Source organism: Antechinus flavipes, chromosome 3, assembly GCF_016432865.1.
Source record: "Antechinus flavipes isolate AdamAnt ecotype Samford, QLD, Australia chromosome 3, AdamAnt_v2, whole genome shotgun sequence".
NCBI classification, from domain to species: domain Eukaryota; kingdom Metazoa; phylum Chordata; class Mammalia; order Dasyuromorphia; family Dasyuridae; genus Antechinus; species Antechinus flavipes.
This window is the reverse complement of record NC_067400.1, coordinates 503,789,368-503,814,722: the sequence shown is the minus strand read 5'-3', so window position 1 is coordinate 503,814,722 and position 25,355 is coordinate 503,789,368. Positions and strand designations below refer to the sequence as shown.

The following is a 25,355-nucleotide window of genomic DNA, read 5'->3' as shown; positions in this document are numbered from 1 at the left end:
TATATTCAATATACATTTCTTTGATTCTGGAGAAATATGTAAGAAATTTATTGGGGCCAATTTAGCAAGACAGCATGATATAAATGAAAGAACACAGGAAATTTAAGTTGGAATCTCATCTGCCAAAATATAAATATGTAACCTTGGCCAAGTAACTTCATTGCAACAATGTAAAAATAAGGATAACGCCTATTTATAGAATTCCTTATGAGTAACAAAATATTGTCTTTATAGCAATTCTGTTGGGTAAATAATATAACACTATTACCTCTGTTTTATATGAGGAAATTGGAATTTAGGAAATTAATTGGTCCATGATCACAATCTAGATTATTTAAGAGCGGAAATTTGAAGGAAGATTACTTTCCAGTCCCAAAATCCTTCTATGACATTACTCTACCTTTTATAATTTGCATTTATACAGTATTTTATGGTTTACAAAGTGTTTTCCTTGATACAACCCAGTGAGCTAGGAGATCCATATTTGGGCAAGTATTTGGGCCAGTCATCCTAACATGAATGCCTTAAAAAACTATTACCTTAAAAGTCCTTTTAGTTTGTAAACTTCTTTTGAATAAAAACATTTGTTTCAGTTAAAAATCCTAGTCTAAGGGTACATAATCAAAACTGCCAAAGTCCTAGTCTACATTTGGCTGGGAAGGTAAGTGATGTGTAAGATTTTATGATCTTCTAAATATCATATGGTAAATCAGAGGTAGGCCCAATGCCAGCACTGTCTTATTTCAGGTTCAGTGTTGGAATGAAATGAGACATTCCAAAATCATTGACAAAAAAAAAAAAAAAAAAAAAAAAAAAAAGGAATTTTGCTTTCTTTAACTTGACAAAGAAAGGCTATATAACAAGGATACATTGGCACTTGGTTTCTCTGGCCTTGCCTACTACATATGGAAATACGTCTGGTCAATAAGGGAGACTATAGTGACTCATTGTCTTCAAAAATTCACCAAGTTGGAGGGGAATTTTTTGTATCATTAAGTGATCATTTGCCATCAAGACTTGGGGCCGATTTGGATACTTTTTGGGAAAACTAAGTTCTACTATGTGAAAATAGGAATTTCTGATCCTATCATAGCAGGAACAATTTCTTTCCCAACATAAAACTATATTTTTGGAGCAGAAGGTTATAGTCCTAAGAGGAATATACTACAACATATGAATGGAGTCTCTTGCTATGCTCTAAAATTGTGAGTTAAGAGATTAGTTTTATATATTAGGATTACATGGTTGACAATATTTATTAAATGTCTGTTTATAGAATGTTGTGCTAGCTGTTGAGGAAGGAAAGACAAAGTAAAAGACAGTCTGTCTTTAGGGAATTCACAGTCTAGTATGGTGATAGGCCATCAAGATAAACTGCTACAACAGATGCTATTTAATACCTTTCCACAATCTTTTAAAATTTTCATTTGACCTGCCATACCAATTTTACTGATTCTCTTTATACTTTTTTACTGCCAATTTATGGAAAGAAAGCTATTTACATTTCTTATTATGTATTTTTCAACCTCTTGTAATTTGGCAATCCCAACAATCTATTGAGACTGGTTTGCCTAAAGTTACTAATCGCTTATTAACTGCTAAATCTAATAATTAGCAAATGTTTAGCTTTTGAATGTACTTGACTTACCATTCCCCCTCTCCTCTCTTACTTTCTCTGAGACTGCTCTCTTCTGGTTAGACCATTCTTTCTTATTTCTTTTGTTAAAGTATCACCCACCTTTTGCACTTTAAATGTTAAATTGTAGATGTGTCCCAAGGTTCTTAGATCCTCTTCCATTTTCTTTTTAAACTCTCCAAGGAGTCAATAGTTCCTCTGAGACCAATTATGATTGAGGTAGCTATGTGGCACAGCAAACACAACACTGGAGCCAGGGTCACTAATAGCTGAGTTTAAACTATCCACAAATATTCACTAATTATGTTACCCTGGACAAGTCTCTTCCTCTTTGACTTTGTTTTCTCAACTGTAAATGGGGATCATAATAGTAACAACATTTAGTTATTATATCCTATCCTGTCCCCTAATCTCCTACCTCCCAGGTCAGGAGAAATTGAGCTCTTTAAGGAAAGAAAAATGGTTTCATTTCCTTTTCTGTAACCCAAACACTTAGGATGGTGCCTCAAACATGGAAGAACCTTACTAAACATTTGCTAGGATGAAATAAAAACAAAGTGATAAGTGAAGTTGGGTGGTAAGGCCATTACCAAATGGTAGAGACCAGGGAAGGCTTCTTAGACGTATGAATACGTAATTACTCAGATTTACCAGTATACATAGTTAACCATGCCGACAAGCCAATGTTCTCTTCTGACTTGTTCTATTTAATACTGGAAGAATATATTAGCCAAACACTGTGATGTTGTGGAATAAACAATATCTCTAAGGTCAAAGGAGGTGGCTTTAAATCTCCTCTCTGCTTTCTACTTCCTGTGTTACCTTAGGCAAATCCTTTAATTCCTGGAATCTCAATCTCCTTACTTAAAAATGAGGGGATCAAATCAACAGATTGTCTCTGATGTCCTTTCAAATTAAACCTCTATGGTCCTACTTTAATGAAAAATCTCAATTTTTCAAAGTTTCATAAATGTTTCCAGTGTGTAAAAGTTTCCCACTACTGATTCTAGATGATTTGCACTTTAAGAGAGCTGCCACCAGATAGACTCTTTTATTTAAAGAGTCTTCGAGCGTGTAACTCCTGATCTCAATTCTCTTATTAGTGTACAGCAAAAGATACTGATACCCCCTAGAAAGCATTTTCAAGTAATTGAATCCTTCTGATGCCCCAAGATATCCACCACAAAAGAGAGTTCTGTTAATTGAGATTTCTACCCTAACCACCCACCCTCACCCTCCAAAAAGAAAAACAAAACAAAACAAAACAAAACAAAAAAAAAAAAAAAAGTCATATAGACACCAAAATAAGAACTGAAAAATTATGCCAGAAGATTTTGCATACTTGGGTATGTACAGTTCAAAAACTGACAAATGAACTCAATTAGGGACCTAAAGGGAGGTCAAATGGATAAAGTAGTGTTCTTTCTACCAGTTTCTAGCTCCATTTCAGAAAAGAGTAACAACTGCCTCCACACACAACACACACACACAAAGGATGGAAAAGTGGATAAACTTTCTGCACAATAGCAATAACATGAAGCATTCACACTTGAATTCATACTCAATTTTTGACATGTAATCTAGAGGTAAATTAATTTTGTTTAAAGTGGCATTTCATTCTATGTCTTCAAAATTGCTTAATAGAGCTTAGCTGGCCTCTCTGTCAAAAAATAAATATGATCCAGTCAATATCTTTACCTCAAACCCTTACTTTAAGTAATGAACTTCTTTACGCACTCTCTCAAAGACAATATTAGGGTTTTAATAAGCTCCACCTCCCCTAAGCAAAAAATTATTCTTGATAGTCCTACCAAGCCAAAATATATTGTTTGTTTTTAGAATTTTATTTTCCAAAAGCTCTTTGAATAAAGAGAGATCTTTAAAATTTTGAACTCTACTTTAACATAATTTTTAGGGAGCTATCAGACATAAATGATGGCAAAAATATGAGGCAATAAAACAAATGAGTATTTTTGACAGTTCCTTTAGCCAGAGAAGTACTATTCTGAATTGTGTGGAATTCTTCCTGTAATCAGGAACAAGATGAGCCTAAATGTAAAATTAGAGAGGGGGACCGGTACTAAAAGATTATCTAACTTACCTAAGAAATTGAACCTGTGTTAAGAAATTGTCATCCCTAGATCCCCTTCAATCTCCTGTCTTTTCCAAATATATTTATCCATGCCAACAATCTAAATATGTACTTCCAAAGTTTTCTATAAAAAATGGCTCCCTTGAAAAAATTTGGAACACAAGTTTTACAAGGGTGAATGTTGAAAATTATCTTTGCATATATTTTGAAAATAAAAAGCAATCATCAAAAATAAATAAAATAAAAATAAGTGAAAAAATAAAAAAATTGTTCTCTCCTGAGAATTAAAGAAAAGGGGATAGCTAGATGGTTCAATGATCAGGAGGACCTGAGTTCAAATCTGGTCTCAGACACTTAACACTTCCTAGATGTGTGACCCTGGGCAAGTCACTTAACCCCAATTGCCTTGGGGGGAGGGGGGAATTAAAGAAAATAAAGTCAGCCAAAGCCACGACTTCTTAAATTTAATAATTAAGTTACTGTCTCATTTTATATTACTGGCTTTTGTATTGAAAAAAATAAGCAAAAATACTTTAACATCTCTCTCCCTCTGTCTCTCCTTCCTTCCCTCCCTCCCTTACACACACACACACACACAACACACACACACACACACACACACACACCTGTTAATCGTCTACATAGTTATTTATGTTTTTTAAGCACTGCCAATATTGGCTAAACATCATATCCTACTGCAGAAAAACAGTGGAACTGATGTTTTCTATTCTTTGATGGTAAATGCACAATAGGATCACTTATTGAAAGGTATGATCAGAGACATCTGATATTTGTTTTTGTTTTTTGTTTTTTGTTTTTTTCCCCATCAATTTAAAAAATCTTTTTCACAGAATCAAACAAAAATAATTATGACGGGGGAATTCAGGCATATATTTAAAACCAAACTCTTTCCAAATGAAGTGAAATATAAATCAGAAGCATGCATTATTTTATTTAACATTCAAACAACACTAAATGGATAAAACACATACAGAATAATTCATTCAGGCTAGGCACTATATATAATCCCATAGTCTTATGTAACTACCAATGAAACAGCCAATTAAAATGCCTAAACAAAGGATATGGATAAAGCAAACAAGCTATTCGAGTGCAGTATTATAATAAATTAAAAAAAAAAAAAAAAAACCAGGAAAAGGACAAAAAGGAGAATTGAAGTAGCAACAAATTTGTCACTGGCTCCACATGAAAGAGACCCGAGTTAGAGAGACATTTGAAAGCAGCATTCAGATAAGTGTTAAAGCTTAACTAAAGCAGCAAGAGATTAGAATATTTAAATCTAATATTCTCACTTTATAAAAGAGAAAACTGACACTCAAAAGGTTATGATTTTTGCTATTACAGGCAGAATAAGGACTAGAACCCAGTCTCCTGATTCTCACAGTTCTTTCTATAACAGCATCTTTCTACAACAAGGAAATGTTTTCTTGGTATTCCACATATGTAGCCGAAAGGCAGAACATATTTTCATATGAAGACAATGGGAAGCTACATTAAAAGAAACATGGGTTAACTACATTAAGTTCATATAGTTTTCTGGGGCACAGTAGGGAAAGTATTTCTTTTTTTTAACACAGAATCAAATGAAATAACATGTAAGGTGCTTTGCAAATCTTAACAAGGTATATAAATGATAGAGATTGTTGTTTTTGTTACAGGAATACTTGATGTAAATTTCAGAGAAAAACAATCCTAAAGAAAAGGTATTGCTTATACTCTTATAAATTCCTATTTTGGGGGAAAATTCTTTCAGCTTTATTGCAACATTTATTTGCTCCAATATCACTGTTCTACTTTGGGGGTAGCAAATAGCACAAAAGTGACAATGCATAACAATTCAGAGGGTATTATAATTCTGCTAGATAATAATTTCAGAAGCATTATGGTGAAAATACTTTTCAAAATTCTCAAAATGAATTTACTTTCTCTACTGTTCTCTACTTTTACAAATCTTAGAATTTACATATGAAATTTTCCTTCTTTTATATATATCAGATTACTTTCTAAAAGCACTGGGAAAGGGATTTCTTGAAGGCCTGCCACTTAGTATATTTATGTCAGATTTCTTCTAGTAGGGATATGTATAACTATGTCTATAAATATATTTTTGTCACAAATTAATAGTTCACCTATTATGTTTAACAAAAACAAGACAAGTAATTGGGGATGACTTTTCCAAAGAAGTACTATTTAGCCTTATTTTCTAGAAACAAAGGAACAAAAAATTTTCCCAGTGGCAAGAAGATGTACACAGTCTCTTTACTCATTAAAGTTGTCCATGAAAATATGATATTTCAATAACTTTCAAAGACAACAAGAGATTTTATGCCTTCTGACAGAATTCAAGAGAAGGAGTTGAAAGCTACTCTAGCAAGTTCAAAAAAATACATCAGTATCAAGGACAGGTTGCTCCAAAATTACTGGTTCACCACTAAATTAAAGATCCTTTTATTTGGAAGGAAAAGAAAATACAAGTATATATTAAGAAATAATTACACAATACTATTATCTAAAATTATCATTGCTGGGAACACTTTACACTCCTTTCAAATAAAGACATTTAGGACTTTGTTCATTTTTATTACTCCTGTACTCTTAGTCATTTTCTTGCTAACAGTGATATTTTCCATGTTTTGTGCCAAACCACTCAGAGAAAATGTGGCCTATATTCTGATCAATAACATATATCCTGAAATTATATACTCAAAAACAGAATTTCCCAGAATTTTCAAATACAAAATAAATGTCACATGCAAGTCATTGCACACTCCACAAAACTGTTAGTATAGGTTGTAAGCTACACTGCTGATTATTTTCTAACCTAATATTAGATGCATAAATTGGCTCTGCTTTGCACAAATTCATACAAAATCTTCCCATGTTTCTTCGGAGTTCTTCATATTTGCTATTTCTGATTGTACATTAATGTGTCTTTCTGTCCGTGTGCCACAGTTCATTCACTATTCCTCAATTTTTACTTATGTAATTTGTTTCTAGCATTTCCCTGTCACAAAAAGTATTGGTAAGAATATTTTGGTATAGTAACTTTCTGTTACTGATTTCCCTAGGGTTTTGTATACTAATGGAATGGCTAGACAAGTGGATATAAATTGTTTAATATCAACTCTTGAATAATTCCAACATTTTTTTCCCAGGAAGTTAGGCCAAATCATAACTCCATAAGTAGTGAATTAGAATGGCTATTTTCCAACAATTCTGAAGACAATGACTTTTTTCATCATCTGTCAATTTGACGAGTATGAAATATCTCACAGTTGTTTTAATTTGCACTTATTATTAATGATTTTGAAAACTTTTCATATAACAACTCTTTAATTCAAAGGTGTCTTTCCTCTGAGCTTTCTGTTTTAAAGAGAGAACTGGAAATAAGCAAATTTTCCATGTTCCAATCTTCACCGTATGTAATTAATTAATGTTAAACCCTTTAAAGCCCTCAACTTTATAATCTAGATAAATTCATAATGCTTTCATTATTTCTAACTTTAATCTTTTAGTATGCCTCTTTACTACTTCCCAGTGACCTTAAAAATAGCATCAATGTGTGTTAGAATAGTTCCCATAATCCTCAGATATAGAAGTGCCACAGAATATTGGAGCTAAACAGACCTTCAAGGATCCCATAGTCTAGTTCCCTCATTTTAAACATGGACAAAACTAGGTACTAGGTGGGTAAAATTACCTTCTCAGAGCCACAGCCTAGTTGAGAAATAAGAGTACCTTTTTTCACTCTTACAGTTGTTATAAAGAAAATGCAAGCTATTAAAAAAAAAAAAGTGAGTTTTTGGCTCAGCACAATGAGATGAAAAAAAATGGGAAGAGACATTTGGGGACGCTTATCTCAGCTTCTAGTATCATTTACTGCCATCCTATAAAAATAATTACTTAGTAGGCACACTGACAGCATTTCTGGATGAGACAAAAAGTAGTCATGGGGAGCTACAAAAAATGAAGAACTTAATTCTCATAATGGATATTGGCTGACTATATCAAGAACTCATTCCAGAATAGATTCTAAGAAAGAACAACACATAAAAGAGTATGTGACTTCTCAAAATAATAAATTAGATGACAATTTATGTGCAAAGAGCAAATGGCATACGATGTAATCCATTATCATAGGAGTAACTATCTATGTTCAAGCTTGAAGTCCTCTCACCTAAACAAAAGCCAAAGAGCTAACTAGTCAAATGCTGCAGAAAAGTCAAAAAGGAAAAAGACCAAAAAAAGGCATCAAATTTAGCAATTACAAGATGGTTGGCAACTTTGGATAGAACAGATTCAATTGAGTGGTAGGAACAAAAGTGAGACTGTAAGATTAAGAAGTGAGGGGGAAGTGAGAGAAGAGGTAAGAAAAATGAGGGAGCAGTGAAGAAAAAGCTCTAAGTAGCTTTTTTCCCCAGGCCTTTGGCTGAAGAGAAATATAGGATAATAGGCAGAGAGAATGGTAGGGTCAAGTGGTGTTTTTTTTTAATAAAAGAAAAATCTGTGTGCGTTTGTAGCAAATTTTACTAATTATGAGTTCTTAAATAAATCCTTAAAATATTTATGAACTTCAGTTTTCTCATCCATACACTCAGGGGGTAGCATTTTATAATACCTACAATATAGTCTTTCAGCTGTAAATCCTACAATCATCTATTCATTTTTTCCATCAACAGGTGTGCTTGGTTTTGACTCCAAAACATCATGCCCCTGTGCTATGTACACTTGGGTGCCCTTTCTCCCTTGTTTTAGCTTCTTATTATGTCTTATCTTCCATTAGATAGTAAGCTCATCAAGAATACAGACTGTCTTATTTGTATCCTAAGAGTTTAGAATAGAAACTGTCTTTTTTATTTGTATTGCAAGTGCTAACCATAGTGTCTAGCACTTTTTAAAAATTTTACAGATTGATGAAGAGTTTAATAATTGAGTTTAATTCAGCCTATTGGCTGAATGACAGCCTTTTAAACAATAATTAGTTATTCACCATTAGGAATGTTTTTAGGGCTAAGTGCATACAATAGTTTTCAACAATTTAAAAGAATGCATTCTGAAAAAGTCAAAATGTCAAAAGAATCTTAGCTGTGAATTGATGCACACTTGTAAGTACATCTGCTAGGAACAAAAACTTCCTGATATGTCCAATTTCAAGTAATGGGTTCCTAAAGTTTAAATACCAGCATTTTCAGATTTGGAGATGAAAGGGAGAAAAATACTTTCTCATCTCAGTAACACTTCAAGAGAATATGAATGATGAAAAATACCATAGCCACAGAGCATATTGGGCATTTTTACATTGCTGCCTAACTGAATATTGGGATTTTACAATAAAACCAAGAATCTTAATCTAAAACACAGGGAATCAGGAATTTAAGATTAAAAAAAAGGGGAGGGAGGGGGACTTATACCCTGCTGAGTCATTTTTCTCCTATGCCACAAAGTCTTAATAAATGGTTTTCTTTTCTTTTCATTTTTTTGGGAGGTGGGGGGAGGAAGGGTTATTTCTTTCTTCTTCTCTAATGTCAAATAAGCAATTCTTATTTGATATTGAGATGGTAGAATCAGAATTTGAACATATGTCCACTGAACTAGGGGGTCAATATTCTCCATTTTTCACTGTTGCTCCTATAATAACTAACTATAACAATCCCTACACTGCCTTCAACTTTATTGCTCTGAGCTGGATAATTAAATACCTGTTGAAAAGTGAATAAATACGTCACTTTTCAACAGGTATTCACTTATAGACATAATACTGGGTTCATGATATGAAAAAAAATTGTGTGAGTATGCACGCACACACATATAAAACATGTATATATGACACATCTAGAGATATAGGAAGGCACACATATATGCATGTGATTAAAGTATGCATGTATGCATGCATATATGTGTGTTTCTACATGTGTAACACATAAACATATTCATGCTTAATTATAGCCTTCTTTAGAGGATGGGGAGGAAGTAAAAAGTTCTTAGCAGAGAGCAACCAACAAAGCAAAGAAAAGATGAATAGCTCTGATCACAACGTGTAGTATTTATTATATAGGCTTTGGAAATTTTTATTGTTTCATAGTTTGAATCCTCTCATGTTCTGGTATCTGGCAATGTATTTTCTTTTCCTTTTTTTCTATTTCATATTTAAGTTTTAAGTTTTTTTAAAAAAAAGAAAATTATTTGTGATAATGAGTGCTTTCAAAATGGATATGGGGATCTATGTAATGTAAACACAAAATATACCTTTTTGAAAGATGAAAATAAGAATAACTGTTTAAAATGCACATATTATATTAAAATTCACCACTGCTATTAAATGATTAAGGGGATAGTTGAAAAAAACTATAGTTTCATATTTTAAAATTTAACCATCTAACGTTATATAAGGGAAATTGTGAATTCAGAGTGATCAGTCCTGCATTTTGTTACCAGGATTGACTTTCAACATTATAAACAGATGATGTATTTTTGGAAATGTATCAATTCCCTCAAAAATGTAAATATCAAACTTAAATAGGAAAAAAAATAGTTAAGAGTTGGCAATCATTGTTTTAAGGTTTGCAAAGCAGATTATAAACACTGTCTCAGATGATCTTTATAATATCCCTGTAAAGGAGGTATCATCATATTTCTAATTTATGAATATGTTAAATGATGCTTGAAGGTCTGTGGATTATGTACCAACAGAAAGTTTAGTAGAGATCTAAGTAGGGATATGAACCCAATTCTCCCCAAATCCTAGTCCAAAAATGTAGCATTATGCAATACTATGTCATATTATAGTAACTTAAATGATCCACTATCAGAAAGGAAAATTAAAGCAAGCTGTAAATAAATACCCATAGAAAAGAAAACTGAGATCACACAGATCTAGAAGTGAATTCTATAAAACATTTAAATAGCAAGTAATAATCCTTTAAAAATCATTAGCAAAAAGAGGTCACTCTATGAAATCCCTATTATGAGACAAAGCGTATTGCTGACTTTCCAGACCAGAGAAAATTAAACCAGAAAAAGAATTATAAAAACGAATATTGGTGCAAAAATGTCACCTACAACACTAGTACAAAGTTATAGGTATAAAATGCAACAAAACATAAATTACTAAGACAACAAAAATGCATGGCTAAATCAATAACCACATTGAACATCTTTGATAAAATATGTCTTTTATAAAAGTTAAGCAAAAATTTTTGTGAAAATAAAATTATTTTAATTAACATGGTGAATAATATACATCTTAAAAAAACAAAAGCATTATTTACCTTAACAGAAACATTGGGATCTTTTCTAGCACAACTAAAGGAAAGATTAGTTATTATTACCATTATTATTTGCAGTGCACTCAGAAAAGCAACTATAACAATAAGGCAAGAAATTAAGAGAATAAGTACTTACTTACAGAAGGTAAAACATCTTTTTTGTAAATCATAACTTAAAAAAATAAGAGAGAATCAACAAAAAAACTAAGAAAAAAATTTAATACTAACAGATGTAAGATGAAATGGCAATTATTAAAACATTCTAGTAATTGATAAAACCAATAAAAAAAAAAGTTGATCAATGAAATACATTAGATAAATGAATAAGTAAACTTGTTAATTTTAGATAATCCCAAGAATATAAAATATTTGGGCAAGAATTGTACTAAAGAATTTGAGAAAACAACATAGTAGTTTGGTAGTAAATAATTTGAGAGCAGAATCTTATAAAGTAATCCAAAATAAATTCCAAATGATTAAAGAAAATGTTAAATGTTAAAGAAAAAAGAAAAGTCACGCAACTAAAAAATTGAAGAATGGACTGGTATACCTTAAACTATCTTAAGGATATATTTATAAGTAGATAGTAAACCTGTAAAAATGTATGTAAAAATAACTTTTGCACAAATAAAATAAAAGCAACTCAAAGAAGATTATGAGAAAACTACTGGTTAAATTAAATTTACTGTATATACTGTATATGCGTGTGTGTGTGTGTGTGTGTGTGTGTGTGTGTTGTATTGGTTCCTCTAAAGGAGACTGTCTTTTAGGTTAGCTTTTTTTGGTATTTCCAATGCTTACCACAATGCAAGTCACATAGTAGATGATTAATAAATGCTTATTTACTGAAGTTTTTATCTTGGTAGCAGATATAGTTTCTTGTAGCTATAGTTTCATGGTGTATGGCAACCAATTAGTGGTTACTGAATTGAATCACCACAGGCAAGCAGTGTGCTAATGTAAAGAATTAGCCTCAATAAAATGAGACAAGAATTCAACTGTCATTAACAAGTGTACAACTTTCATCAAGTCATAACTTCTTTGAGGCTCAAATTCCTTAACTACCAAAGACTTTTGAAGGGGATGAGGTAAGCAATGGAGGAGAAATTTCTGGATCTATAATTTCTCTCCTGTAATTAAATTCTATCTACCATGTTCTGAGATTTTAGAAAGTTACATGGGAGCAAAAATTTAACACATACTTATTGTATCTACTGTATTTACTAGCTTCAGAGTACTACCTTCATTTCAGACTCTTTTCCAACTCTCAGCTGCCATTATCTGTCCACACATAATCAACTAATTGAAAAGAATTTATCAAACACCTCCTATGTATTAGGACCTATGAATTATGTCAATTATCTCTCATTCATACCTTCTTTTCAAAGGCTATATTTAAAATGGCTAAACCCTTGAAAAGATCAAGGAAACTTGCATGACTCTTTATCATCTTTAAACAACAACAACAACAAAAAAAAGTTTTAAAAAAACTGACAGGGAAAAACCCTGAGCAAAATCTTTTTTTTTTTTAATAAATAATTTTTTTTATTGATAGAACGCATGCCAGGGTAATTTTTTACAGCATTATCCCTTGCATTCATTTCTGTTCTGATTTTTCCCCTCCCTCCCTCCACCCTTTCCCCCAGATGGCAAGAGTCCTTTACATGTTGAATGGGTTGCAGTATATCCTAGATACAATATATGTTTGCAGAACCAAACAGTTTTCTTGTTGCACAGGGAGAATTGAATTCAGAAGGTATAAATAACCCAGGAGGAAAAACATAAATGCAAGCAGTTTATATTCATTTCCAGTGTTCTTTCTCTGGATGTAGCTGCTTCTGTCCATCTTTGATCAATTAAGGCTCTCTTTATCAAAGAGGTCCACTTCCATCAGAATACATCCTCAAACAGTATCATTGTTGAGGTATATAATGATCTCCTGGTTCTGCTCATTTCACTCAGCATCAGTTCATGTAAGTCTCGCCAGTCCTCTCTGTATTCATCCTGCTGGTCGTTCCTTACAGAACAATAATATTCCATAACGTTCATATACCACAATTTACTCAACCATTCTCCAATTGATGGACATCCTTTCATTTTCCAGCTTCTAGCCACTACAAACAGGGTTGCCACAAACATTTTGGCACATACAGGTCCCTTTCCTTTCTTTAGTATCTCTTTGGGGTATAAGCCCAGTAGAAACACTGCTGGATCAAAGGGTATGCACAGCTTGATAACTTTTTGAGCATAGTTCCAAATTCCTGAGCAAAATCTTAATCAAACTACCTAGCAGTGATATAGAACTTTAAAATTCACAAAGTGTCTTACAAATATTATCCCATTTTATCCTTGTAAAAAGCCCTGGGGGATAGATGTTAATCAATCCTTGTTTAATTGATAAATTATCTAATTATCAATGTGTTAATATTATCCTTGTTTAATTGATGAGGAAACTGAGGCAGAGGTTAAGTGACTCAGGGCTTCCACATTCCAGTTCCAATATTCTGTCTACTGGACCATTCACTACCTATAATTACAACTAGAACATAAATGTCTGAAACATGAACGTCTGTACAATAGCAGGTTTTCATAGAGTAGATATTTTAAAGAAAAATATAAAACATTCAAAGACCTTATTTCATTTTTCAAAAGCTTACTTATTCTAGTATTAGGAAGAATTTTGTCCTAACAGCTCACCAATGATAAGGAAATGATTCACCCAGAGTAAAATAAAGGAGTGCTTCAAAGCAGCAAAAGGAAACTGGCAAGAATGCATTTCTTTCAAATAGGTGAGCAAATTACCTTCAGAAAATAGCTTCACTCACTTAGGGATTAAGACAATGAATATAGAAATGTTTAGTTTACTTTTATTTCAATTCATGCTGCAGCTTTGTTTTATAAGAGCAACAGTTATATAGTCCTAAAGACCTAACTCATAATAGTGTTATGTTACTGCCAAAATGAGATCAAAATGGCCAGAGCAGTATCATATTCAAACACAGAGAAACCAAAAATTAGAGGAAAAAAAATCTAAGAAAATTAGAAACATAAATTAATAAATTTCTAAAGTCTTTTCTAGTTTTGCTGAGAAAGATAGTAATTTCATATGCTTTAGAACTTAAGAGATTATGGGAGAAACATAATTTGAACAAAAGTTTCTGACCTGGAAAGAATTTGTGTAAGTAAAATACATATTAGGATTTTGGAAAATTAAGAGTATAATCTTGAATTTCACATGTTCTACCTTTTCATCATATTATGTTCAAGCCCTAGAACTTAGTTTTGGTTCTTTTTTTTGTTCAATGTGGTACTATGTTACATAAACAGGTCAAAAAATTTTATGTTTAAATAAGTAAAAGCTAAAATAAGGGAGAAAGGGGACACATGAAAATGTCATTTCTTTTCATTTTACTGATTACTTTAATGTATGACTTTCGATATGTTAGTATTCTAGAGCTAAATAAGAACTAAAGTCTAATACTTTATATCCTAAAGAATTACTTTCTCATAGATTTGATAAATTGCCACAAATTACATCTTAGGCTATGTTCAATCATATTTATTGTTTATACCAATCTTCTTCTAAAATCTAAGAAGAAAGTATCTTCTCTTCAAAGGCATACAAAATACCTTGGCATTTTTTTCAAAATCTTTTCTGTCAGTTTTAGATAGAATAAACACTTACTGCCATTAAAGAAACCTAGGAAAATCTGGCAAGATAATTAATTAAAGGCATGATTAAAAACCTGAAACCAGTAAAGTAACATTTATTGCTGATGACTGCAATTTTTCTCAAGAATCTATTTTCTGATTTTAGGTTAGTTATACAAAGATAGCTACCTCCATTATGTAATTCAAACATTACTATATCAAAAAAAAAAAAAAAAAAAAAAAGGAGAGGGGGAAAGAGATGACTAAATGATTAATGAAGATCTAATAGTTTAAATCTAATAAGATGAAATTTGATAAGAATAAATATAATCTTACAATTGAGTTCAAAAAGAAGGAAGGGATGGAGGGAGAAAGGAAGGAAGGCAAGACTTTTCTTGAATTCTTTCAGTAAAGTCCATAACCATAAAGATATTACCTGCCACAGAAGATTGATAGGAAAAGCCTGCTTGTTCCATTCTCTTACCTTGATTTAGAATGCCCTCACTAGGTATATGAATAATCCTGATATTTTATATAGATGAGAAAAGAGGCATATGGATCAGTACTTTACTAATGGCTTTCATTATCATCTTTTGTACACAGTAATATGTATGATTTTTTTTTCAACTTCTTTATAGTCTTCCTTCTTTTGAATATCTTCAAAAACAATCCCTCAATCCCCTGTTTGTCAAGCCTCTTTTTGTAGCATCTGGGAATATCCTGTAATCATCAAAGGTTAAAGGGATAGAACAAACTAGATTTAACCAAAGAATTTCTTGAATTCTTGGTTCAATTCTTTGAATACATCCTCGGTATTTAACAGTCCATCAAATCTAAGTTAAGAATAAATGTATGTACACACATACACATATACAATTAAAAAAGTATAATGCTGCTACTTAAAATAAGACTATTTTCACCTTGAATCTTCATGGGAATACACTTTTGCAATGCATTACAACTTACAAGTAGTCTCTCCAGTAACATCTGCCAAGTTTGCTCTACAGTAGCAAGATATTTAAAAATATGAAGAACTTTATTTGCTATTATTTGCATCTGAAGAGTGACGTAAGTACAAAAGTGTGAAAAGTACAAAAAGCATCATCTATCATCCTTAATCTATCATTCCTGTCATTCCTTGGCATTCTAAGAAATGTTTGAATTCTGACTTCAAATTATCCACTCATTCCTCTAGTAATATAATTCCTTAAAAAAAAAAAAAAACTGCCTTACAACAATAAAAAAAGAAAAACTCCATAATACATGAGACTGAACAAGTCAGAAAATAAGAAAACACATGAAAAGTAAAGCCATACCATATGTAGAAATTTTCATTTCTTCCCTATACAAGGCTTTGTGTCTACTACGAGATAACAGGAATTTTTCTTGACAATAATCTTCCTTCCTTTCCATACTCCACACACAAGATGTCAAACATTAAATGAGAAAGAGAAACAAAAAGGAAAAAGTTTCTAGCTGGAGGAGTACAGGGAAGACAGGCAACTTGCTCCAATGGATATCAAAAACACAATGAGATAAGTTTGATGGGCATTAGAGTTTTTCAGCTCACCCATCACTATCCTCAATGTCCCCAAAAACCTTGGGGAGAAGAAAAGAAGAGGCTTCAAGAAAAAGTTCAAGAAGAAGAACAGCTTTGCTAAGGCTTTACTGCTGTGAAATCTTTACTAAAATCTTGACAAAGAAATCACACCTTCAGAAATAAAGATATATGAGTATACAGATCAAAAAAAAAAAAAGGTGGGGGGGGATAAATGGCTTTTTTTTTTATCTCTATACTGTGGCTTTCACTGGAACGATCTAATATGCAGAAATGAGAGCTTCTTGTAAAAGAAAAGATTTACTTTTTATACAGATATGTAATATTCATAAATACCAAATTCTTTCACTAGGTTCAGGCTTGCTTACTAAATTTAAATTTCTTATGTTATAGCCCCTGGGATGTAATTTTTATGTCATGGTTGTACACATCTGTTTAAAAGGTATATGCAAAATCTAGCACATAATTCAGCAGTCAAGTTGCATATGCCACAGTTCTTTATGAGACACCTTTGAAGATAGAGTGATATTTAATGCTGAGCATAAGCAGTCTTTTCCTCTTATACTGTAAAGTAATTGCTTCCTACTTCAGAACTATAGCATGAGTTATCATTTTAGACTTTGTTCTCTAAGTGCCATGGCCAGCATAGAAAAATTTGACAAAGAACATTATAGGCTTACTCAAGGGAGTCAGATCTTTGCTAACTGCCAAGAAGAAATCATGGCTATTCAGGCAAAGCATAATGAGATATACTGTATGAGAAATGACATACATTATCCAGCCCACATTCTAGGAAATCATTTCACCTGAATGTCCTTAGCACAGCACAATCTGCATGCACTATAGTAGTAAACATGCCAGAAAAAAATTATAACCACACATAAAGTACATTTACAATTATATATGCACAACTGATTGTTCATGTAGATGGATGTCTATGTTAAGAATGGGGAATGCAGAATTTTTACCCTGAATTCTAGACTGTGAAACAGCACAACTTAATCTTTTAGAGATAATTGTTTGGCATGTAGGTTACACATAAGCCTACCCATTTAAACCATTTTGGAAGAAATAAACAGAAAACACTGATATTCCCCGGGGATATCAGGGAAAAATATAGAATCACAAACAAAAAAGCAAGAAATAAACTCACACTCCCTTTACCTAATTAACCAATAGTCACATTAAAAATATAAAAGAAAACAAAAAAGAAAATGACAGGTAAATACAAAGAAGAAAGAGAAGAACACAATTTTAATCCCACAATGAGTAAAGAAAAAGGAAAAGCCTTAAAATAAAATTACTTCCCTGGAAAGAATAGTTATAGATAAGCACCACTTCAACCTCAATGTCAATGTTTTAGTAAAAATAAAAAATAAAAACCCTTACCTTTGCTTGTTTCTTTCTTGCTTCTCTTCTGGATTCCTTTTCTTTCAGTCTTTTTTCCTATAGAGGAAGAAAATTATAACTATTAATAATCTATTTATCTATTTTATTTTGAAAATTAAAATTTCATTTCTTAAATCCTACTACATGTTTATACAGAATATACATTAGCATGATATGGAAATCCAATTTTCCCATCCCCTAACAAAACAATGCATCTCGACCATATTGTTCTATCTTAAAAAAGAGAATCTACAGAGAGTATACACTCATTGACCTATTTCTCAAAAAGACTATAATATTCTTTTGAAACAAAACCAGACTAAAATATTCTGATGAGTACCATTTGCAAAGAATGTCATTAAACAAAAGTTTTTTATAATTTGCTTAGTTTTTCAATGACTAGATATTTATCCAAAATTTTATAAACATGTAAAAAAAAAAAAAAAGATGTAAGATGTAGATGTAAAGATGCAGAAAAAGACCAAAACCAAAAGAAATATCTTTAAAATGCAGCCTTACAAACTGTCCCATTTACAATTCAAAATAATGTTATTTTATATATCTATGCAATTTATTCCTTGTGAACTTTATTACAACTATTGCTCACATATGATTTATGTTTGTGTGCATGTATACACCCATATAAAGAGAGATTTACACAATATTTAATTATGTAAGAAAACACTTCTTGTTTTATTAGATGACCTTATCCTTGAAGATTCCATAATGATTTAATTTTTTTTTTTTTTAAGTATCCATCATCCTTCTGAGCTAAAGGCAAGGAGACAGTAGAGAGCACTAGTTTGGTCAGGAGGACAACTAGATTCAAATTACAATATTTATTTATGCAATCCCAAGCAAGTTGCTAAAGTTCAGTTCTCCCATTTATTAAATAAAATTAAACTAGATGATTTCTAAGATCTCCCAGATCTAAATCTTATTTTAGCACTTCATCATCTTTGAATAAGACAATAGAAATGAATATTCTAAAGTAAGATATTCTGAAAATGGTTTTACTATTTAATAGAAGTATGGTCTTAGACAAGTTACTTAATGTCTCTCGATATTAGTGTCGATTTCTGTAAAACTGGGATAACAAAACCTATGCTAACTTTTTTTATAAGTAAACTCGCTGGGCTACTGATTTAAATAATAGTAGCAGCTAGTTGGTACAGCAGATAAATATTGCTGGGCCTGAAGTCACAAATCTGGCCTCAAACACTTTGTAGCTATGTGACCCTGGGCAAGTCACAAACCTGTTTGGCTCAGTTTCTCATTTATAAAATGAGCTGGAGAAGAAATGGCAAATTGCTCCAGTATCTTTGCAATAAAAATTCCTACTAAGAGTTGGACACAACTAAAAGACTAAAAAACAAACAGAAGTAATTCCAAGTGAAGAATTAGACAATTTTTCCTGAAATTGAGATGATATAGAGAAAGGTTAAATCTAGTATAGTAAATTGAATTAAGCAATGTAATAGACACCAATCCTTTGTTAGACAATATGCTAGGTACTAGAGGTAAAAGACAAATGAAGAGGTCCCTGACCTCAAGAAGTTTACAGCCTGCTAGAATAGAACATGATTGATAGCCTCTTTCAATGATGATAACCAATTTCCAAAATACATAAAACTAGAAGAGAAAAAATCTCAGCTTGAAAATGCAAAGAAAATAGATATCACAGAATTTAGGCCTTTTATCTCTTCATAAAGAGATATCTTCACTTAATTATAGGAATAATAATCAATAATGTGGTCTTCTCAATTAAGCGACCATTAACTCCGCTCTACTTTACAATTAGAGGCCTTGGAGAAAAATTGCAAGAAAAAAACTAAGTCAACTGAGCATATGCCAAGGATTGTGATGGGAGTGAAGGATACAAAAGAAAAAATTAAGGAGGTGGAAATACATAAAGTAACTCACTAAAAGCTAGGAGAAATGAAAAAGGAGAACAAATGAATTAACAGCTTAGTCATGGAAGATGAAGGAGGGAGAAGTAACAGAGCATTCAGGACTGAAAGCATCTAAACACTAAGGAGGCCTGAAAGTACCCTAACACCAAATATAATGCACTTTAGTCAACACTGCTCATAATCATACAACTATCATTTTGCATTTTAAGTACTTATTAGTGGAATTCTATGCCTTGGGGATACGCATGAATAAACAAATGTAAAAAAATAAACATTTACTAAAATCTTACTATGTCCCAAGCATTGTGGTACACAGCCTAAAAAATCAAACATTAACAACAGCAGCTGCCCAACTAAAAAATTAAAGGCAGAAATCACACTAAGTATTTTTTTTAAGTCCTCACACTTCTTGACATAACTCATCAATGATCATTGATGGCAGATCAGAAAACTCACTGCAATTTGGCACCTTGGTTGCCTAATTCACAGAATGCACATTGACTTTTGATATGCCAGAAATAGGATTTGAATTCAGGTGTTCCTGATCCAAAGACTGAAATTATATCCACTATACCACATTGTCTTTTGCTCATTCTCTTCCCAACTGAGATTCTGAGCACATCTTCCTTACCCTGGAATATCCCTTACCATGTTGATGCCCTTCTGCTGATGAGATATTTAACTAAATCCTTAGAAGGGTTTCCAATTTATGGAGGACCCGAGCTAGCCATGTTTCATTTCCCTCTTGGCTTTGCTTCTGACTTTTTACTTTGCTCCCATTCCCCCATTCCCCTATGGGGATACCTTCTCCTTTTCTCCTAAACCCCTTGTCAAACTCCTCACTTTTCAAATTTTTTTTTATGTGTTTTCTTCATTAGAATGTAAACCCTGTGAATACAGGGATTGCCTGCATTTGAATCCCCAGTAACAGCAAAATGCCTGAGACATATAAACCACTTAATAAATACTTGCTGCTTATTGGCTTACCTCTTAAATACTTTGTACTGAGTATCATTTATTATAGTAATATCAATAAACTAAAAAGTTAAGCAGTAACAGCATTTTGACATAGGTTTTCCATTTCTCTAGACAAGTAATGATGAAAAGATAAGATTTTAAGCAGCTTGACATGGTGGAAACAATGCTGGAACTAAAGTCTAAAAGACATGAGTTTAATCATCTCTCCAATATGTAACACTTGTAACAATGAAGAAATTATTTCACTTTTCAAATATGTCCTAAAATCACTCCTGACATCTATTCTTACATCACCAACTACCTATGAGACATCTCAAATTGGAGGTAAATATCTTAAATTTAACATGTTCAAAACTGAATTCATTATCTTTGCTCCAAAAACACCCTACTTACTCCCCTGCAACTTCTCTATACTGTCAAGGGCACCAATTTCTCAAGTTCACAAGACAATTATCACTCTTAACTTCACTCCCTCTCATCCCTCCAATATACGATCTATTGCCAAAAACCTGTCAATTTCACTTCTGCAATATTGCTACAATGTGCCCCTTCTTTCCTCAGGCACTACCACTACCATAGTGTAGGCCTGGATTACTACAAATCTTGCTGTGACAATCTTCCCATTCAGTCTATCTTCCCTTCAGATGTTCAGAGGTTTTCCTAAAGCACAGGTCTAATCTTATCACTCTCCCTATTCAATAAACGGGGGTTCCTTATCATTTCCAAGATCATATATAAAATTCTCTGGCATTCAAAGCCCTTCCTAACCCAGCCTTACCATCACCTCTGCCAGTTTTCTTATACCTAATCCACATCCCCCTCACCCTGCCATTCAATGACACTGGTCTTCTCACTGTTTCTCAAATAAAACAGCCTTTCTTCTGACTCCAGTAATTTCCTCCTCATCTCTGCCTTCCTACGTTCCTGGCTTCCTTCAAGTTCCAATAACAATTCCACTGTCTACAGGAAACTTTTTGACTATTTCTCCTTAAATTTAGGGCTTTCTTTCCATCTCAGTTTATATTGTATATAGCTTGTTTATAACTTTTTGTTTCTCTCTCCTATTAGATTGTGAATTCCTTTCTTTGTATCCCCAGTACAATCACTGAACTGACTCTCTAAGCCTCTACTTCCTTAACTATAAAATGGGAATAAAATCTATTACATAGTATTACACTGCAGGTTATCTGAATGATAATTCAGAACATCAGCACTTTATTGTCCCCACAGAAAATTCATTTAGTTATATAGGCTTACAAGTTATATTTTCATCTAATCAATATATCTTAGTCAAAAACATCCTACTTCTTTTATTAATACATTCAGTATTCCAAAAGTATTTTTGGACATTAACATTAACCTGAACCACTCTTTTGCAAGGGAAAAAATTGTTAGTCACCATTTTAATCATACAAATCTCCCTAGTGGTTCTCCAATAACTACTCCTCTTCCAAGCTCCCAAGAAGGTTTTGTCAATATGGTCACAATCATGAATGTCCTTTCTACAAATATAAAACATTTCTTATATAAACTTTTAATCTCATAATGGAAAGGGAGAGTGGAAAGAAAATAGACACTCATACAGTTCCTACTTTGTGGCAGACAGTAAGTGGGTTAAATGTTTTTTACAAATATTATTAGATTCTCATAATACTCAGCAAGGTAGAAGTTATTATTATTTCCATTTTACAACTGAGGAAATTGAAACAACAAAAGATAAATGACTTACTCAGGGTCATAAAATTAATAAGGGTTTGAGGCCAAATTAGAACTCAGATTTTCCTGAGTTCCTGAGTTTATTGTGGGTTCAATGCTTTATGCACTCTGCTACCAATTGCCTTTAATCATTTCAAAGATAAAAACCATCCATCAGGTTAGGTTTTAATAAAAATTCCTAGCTCAAATAAGTAAAGGCAGAGCAAATATTTCCTCATCATTGATTAAACTGATAAATACATCACTTCTTACATTATATGCCACCTTTTGGGGATCTATGATTTCAATGGCACAATAAAGTCTAATATGTAATACTGTAACAATGAAGTTATTTCACTTCTCAAATCTGCTTATCCAGCCCTAAAATCAATCCTGACAACTAGTCTCACATCATTAACTACCTATTAGACATCTCAAATTGGAGGTAAATATCTTAAATTTAACATGTTCAAAACTGAATTCATTACCTTTCCTCCAAAAACATACCCACTCAACCCTCCTTACCCCCCTACAATGATATGTCCAATATGGGAACTCACTCATTCCATCAAAGGAGAATTGCAGTTTGTTTATAACTCATAGTGTTAGAGAGTTGCCATGGCACCAAAAGAATAAGTTTTGTGCCATTACATATCTAATATACAACTTGAATCTGGATGCTCTAATTTCAACTCTACCTTCTCTTTTGTGTTACCTCACACTAAACCATCCATATTCCAAGTAATTTCTTTACTTGATTTGAGGTTTTACCCAATAATTTGCTTAAGTGAAGTTCTTGATTACCCACAAAGAACAACTAAAAAGTATTTTGCTGTTCAATTATCTACTAGTGAAAACCTAGTATGTTTTTCTCCAGAAAAACTGTAATTCACTCAAGTCTTATAAAGTTGGGAAGAAGAGGATATTTACACCAATAATTTTTACACTACTTTTTTTGTTGTTGTTGTGGCAGTTTGGGTTAAATGACTTGCCCAGGGTCACACAGCTAGGAAGTGTTAAGTTTCTGAAACCAGATTTGAACTCAGCTCCTTCTGACTTCAAGGCTGGTGCTCTATCCACTGTGCCACCTAGCTGCCCCAATTTTTATATTATTCTTGACTCCCCTGCAGTTAGATATTTTATGGTTAAGTAATTATATATTAACATAGAACCAAATGGTAAGCACTGAATTAAATAGTCTTTGAGGTTTCTTTCTCTTCTAAGACTTTTCAACTGTGTGATTGATTCAAGGAATTTTGAAAATTGAATAATAATTTTAAAAATTATATTATACATATATTATGATAATACAGATGACAATAGAACAAGATGGAGGAAAACACAATTTTAATGTGTTAGAAATCCTATTTCTAATGGTATTTCTTCAAAAATGAAGGAAAAGTTTAGCAAAGTAGCTGGCTACAAAATAAATCCCCATAAATCCTCAGCATTTTTATATACCACCAACAAAATCCAAGAGCAAGAGATACAAAGAGAAATTCCATTCAAAATAACTGTTGATAGCATAAAATATTTGGGAATCTATCTACCAAAGGAAAGTCAGGAATTATTTGAGCAAAATTACAAAAAAGTTTCCACACAAATAAAGTCAGACTTAAATAATTGGAAAAATATTAAGTGCTCTTGGATAGGCCGAGCAAATATAATAAAGATGACAATACTCCCTAAACTAATCTATTTATTTAGTGCTGTACCAATCAGACTTCCAAGAAAATATTTTAATGATTTAGAAAAAATAACAACAAAATTCATATGGAACAATAAAAAGTCGAGAATCTCAAGGGAATTAATGAAAAAAAAATCAAATGAAGGTGGCCTAGCTGTACCTGATCTAAAATTATATTATAAAGCAGCAGTCACCAAAACCATTTGGTATTGGCTAAGAAATAGATTAGTTGATCAGTGGAAAAGGTTAGGTTCACAAGACAGAATAGTCAACTATAGCAATCTAGTGTTTGACAAACCCAAAGATTCTAACTTTTCGGATAAGATTTCATTATTTGATAAAAACTGCTGGGATAACTGGAAATTAGTATGGCAGAAATTAGGCAAGGACCCACACTTAACACCATATACCAAGATAAGATCAAAATGGGTCCATGATCTAGGCAAAAAGAACGAGATTATAAATAGATTAGAGGAACATAGGATAGTTTATCTCTCAGACTTGTGGAGGAGAAACAAATTTGTGACCAAAGATGAACTAGAGACCATTACTGATCACAAAATAGAAAATTTTGATTATATCAAATTAAAAAGCCTTTGTACAAACAGAACGAATGCAAACAAGATTAGTAGGGAAGCAACAAACTGGGAAAACATCTTTACAATTAAAGGTTCTGATAAAGGCCTCATTTCCAAAATATATAGAGAACTGACTCAAATTTATAAAAAATCAAGCCATTCTCAAATTGATAAATGGTCAAAGGATATGAACAGACAATTTTCAAAGGATGAAATTGAAACTATTACCACTCACATGAAAGAATGTTCCAAATCACTATTGATCAGAGAAATGCAAATTAAGACAACTCTGAGATATCACTACACACCTATCAGATTGACTAAGATGACAGGAAAAAATAATGATGAATGTTGGAGGGGATGTGGGAAAACGGGGACACTGATGCATTGTTGGTGGAGTTGTGAACGAATCCAACCATTCTGGAGAGCAATCTGGAATTATGCCCAAAAAGTTATCAAACTGTGCATACCCTTTGATCCAGCAGTGTTTCTATTGGGCTTATACCCCAAAGAGATACTAAAAAAAGGAAAGGGACCTGTATGTGCCAAAATGTTTGTAGCAGCCCTGTTTGTAGTGGCTAGAAACTGGAAAATGAATGGATGCCCATCAATTGGAGAATGGCTGGGTAAATTGTGGTATATGTGGTTATGGAATATTATTGTTCTGTAAGAAATGACCAACAGGATGAATACAGAGAGGCTTGGAGAGACCTATATGGACTGATGCTAAGTGAGATGAGCAGAACCAGGAGATCATTATACACTTCGACAACAATATTGTATGAGGATGTATTCTGATGGAAGTGGATTTCTATGACAAAGAGACCTGAGTTTCAATGGATAAATGATGGACAGAAACAGCTACACCCAAAGAAGGAACACTGGGAAACGA

The 25,355-nt window shown here is 32.5% G+C and overlaps 1 protein-coding gene across 1 annotated transcript in view; it reads right to left on the bottom strand.

Annotated features, from left to right (window-relative positions):
* Nucleotides 1-25,355, bottom strand: part of DDX10 (DEAD-box helicase 10) — a 287,623-nt gene that overhangs the window by 91,351 nt on the left and 170,917 nt on the right. Inside the window, exon 16 of the mRNA XM_051986940.1 lies at nt 17,613-17,669. Within this exon, the coding sequence (XP_051842900.1) occupies nt 17,613-17,669 (57 nt within the window). The remainder of the gene's footprint in view (nt 1-17,612; nt 17,670-25,355) is intronic.